The following is a 2500-nucleotide window of genomic DNA, read 5'->3' on the forward strand; positions in this document are numbered from 1 at the left end:
TGTCCCCTTGGGCAAACAATCCACCATTTTAGTTGTTCCTACCAGATGGATGACAGTCTGTCTCTATGACCTCAAACCAGTCATGAATATAAACATCTGATATTTTTTGACAGTTTAATCTACGCTGAACAAAAATGTAAACGCAACATGCAACAATTTCAAAGATTTTACTGAGTTGCAGTTCATATAAGGAAATCAGTCAATTGAAAACAATTCATTAGGCCCTAATCTATGGATTTCACATGACTGGGAATACAGATATGCATCTGTTTGTCACAGATACCTTATTCAAAAAGTAGGGGTGTGGATCAGAAAACAAGTTATTATTTTTAGTTTTGTATTTATTTTTTATTTAACCAGGCAGCTCAGTTAAGAAACATATTTTATTTACAATGACGGCCTACCAGAATGCAAAAAGGCCTCCTGTGGGGACAGGGTCCAGGATTAAAATAAAAAATATAATAAAAATATAGGACAAAATACACATCACGACAAGAGAGACACCACAACACTACATAAAGAGAGACCTAAGACAACAACATAGCAAGGCAGCAACACATGACAACACAGCATGGTCGCCACAACATGACAACAACATGGTAGCAACACAACATGGCAGCAGCACAACATGGTACAAACATTATTGGGCACAGACAACAGCACAAAGGGCCAGAAGGTAGAGACAACAATACATCACGTGATGAATCATGCGGCGCGACACATCTCCTTCACATAGAGTTGATCAGGCTGTTGATTGTGGCCTGTGGAATGTTGTCCCACTCCTTTTCAATGGCTGTGTGAAGTAGCTGGATATTGGTGGGAACTGGAACACGCTGTCGTACACATAGATCAAGACCATCGCAAACCTGCTCATGTCTGGTGAGTATACAGGCCATGGAAGAACTGGGACATCGCAAACCTGCTCATGTCTGGTGAGTATACAGGCCATGGAAGAACTGGGACATTTTCAGCTTCCAGGAATTGTGTACAGATCCTTGGGGCCGTGCATTATCATGCTGAAACATGAGGTGAGGATGGTGGTTGAATGGCACGACAATGGGTCTCAGAATTTCCTCACGGTATCTCTGTGCATTCAAATTGCCATCAATAAAATGCAATTGTGTTTGTTGTCCGTAGCTTATGCCTGCCCATACCATAACCCCGCCATGAGGCACTCTGAGGATGACAAGCACGCAGATGAGTTTCACTGAGACGGTTTTTGACAGTTTGTGCAGATATTCTTCGGTTGTGCAAACCCAAAGTTTCATCAGCTGTCTAGGTGGCTGGTCTCAGACCATCCCTTAGGTGAAGAAGCAGGATATCTAGGGCCTGGCCTTGCACGGTATCACGTGGTCTGTGGTTGTGAGGTGGGTTGGAAGTACTGCCAAATTCTCTAAAACACAAGGTGCACCTGTGTAATGATCATGCTGTTTAATCAGTTTCTTGATATGCCGCACCTGTCAGGTGGATGGATTATCTTGACATTTGTTCACAAAATGTGTAAGAAATAAGCTTTTTGTCCATATGAAACATTTCTGGGATCTTTTATTCCAGCTCATGAAACATGGGACCAACACTTTACATGTTGTGTTTATAATTTAGTTCAGTATATAGTAGTTCTGTTATGTTGTTGAGGAAAGTGTAGTGTTTAATACGTCCAACTAGTAACAATCAATGCGTGGTGATGTCATGTTTACTAGACAGGGAGTTATGTTGTGTTGACTCACTGTGTGTTTTCAATGTGAGATTTGATATTGTTGTATTAATGTTGTATTAACGTTGTATCCATGTCGTATCAACGTATTAATGTTGTATCAATGTTGTATTGATGAGGTATCAATGTTGTATCAATGTTGTATCGATGTTGTATCGACGTTGTATCGATGTTGTTTCGACGTTGTTTCGATGTTGTATCCATGTTGTATTGATGAGGTATCAATGTTGTATCGATGTTGTATCGATGTTGTATCGATGAGGTATCGATGTTGTATCGATGTTGTATCGATGTTGTATCGACGTTGTATCGACGTTGTATTGACGTATCGATTTGTATGAATGTCGTATTAATGTTGTATGTCTGTTTTATTGATGTTGACAGTGAGAGGATGATGGAGTCCCATCGTAAAGCCTTGACCAAGATGGAGGATGACTACAGACAGGAGCTGCCCTTCAAGGTACACAGTGGTTCCTATCGTCTAGGATAACTTCATCTCCTGGACTTACTCCTTTCCTTCAGCACCACAGAATTGCCTCAGCAGATACAAAGTCCCATGTTTTAAAGAAAGGCAGAAAAACATTGTAATCCAGTCAGAGGAGGTGGTGATATTATTATGATGACAGGCCACCAGTCCAGTGTCTCTCACACCAAGCCCTGTGCAGTGAAGACACGACACACCCCCACGGCTGAAATGTGTGTTGTGTTAGTTTTATTGGTCTTATCCCCTACGCCAGATTTGGTGGTGGGGGGGGTTAGTGAGGTTTCAGCCTCAGCACGGCAGTA

At 41.6% G+C, this 2500-nt stretch overlaps 1 protein-coding gene across 1 annotated transcript in view; it reads left to right on the top strand.

Moving 5' to 3' along the window:
- lekr1 (Leucine-, glutamate- and lysine-rich protein 1) overlaps window positions 1-2500 on the top strand; it is a 171804-nt gene that overhangs the window by 155841 nt on the left and 13463 nt on the right. Inside the window, exon 9 of the mRNA XM_065024974.1 lies at window positions 2099-2174. Coding sequence (XP_064881046.1) covers window positions 2099-2174 — 76 coding nt within the window. The remainder of the gene's footprint in view (window positions 1-2098; window positions 2175-2500) is intronic.

This window comes from Oncorhynchus nerka, linkage group LG11, assembly GCF_034236695.1.
Source record: "Oncorhynchus nerka isolate Pitt River linkage group LG11, Oner_Uvic_2.0, whole genome shotgun sequence".
NCBI classification, from domain to species: Eukaryota; Metazoa; Chordata; class Actinopteri; order Salmoniformes; family Salmonidae; genus Oncorhynchus; species Oncorhynchus nerka.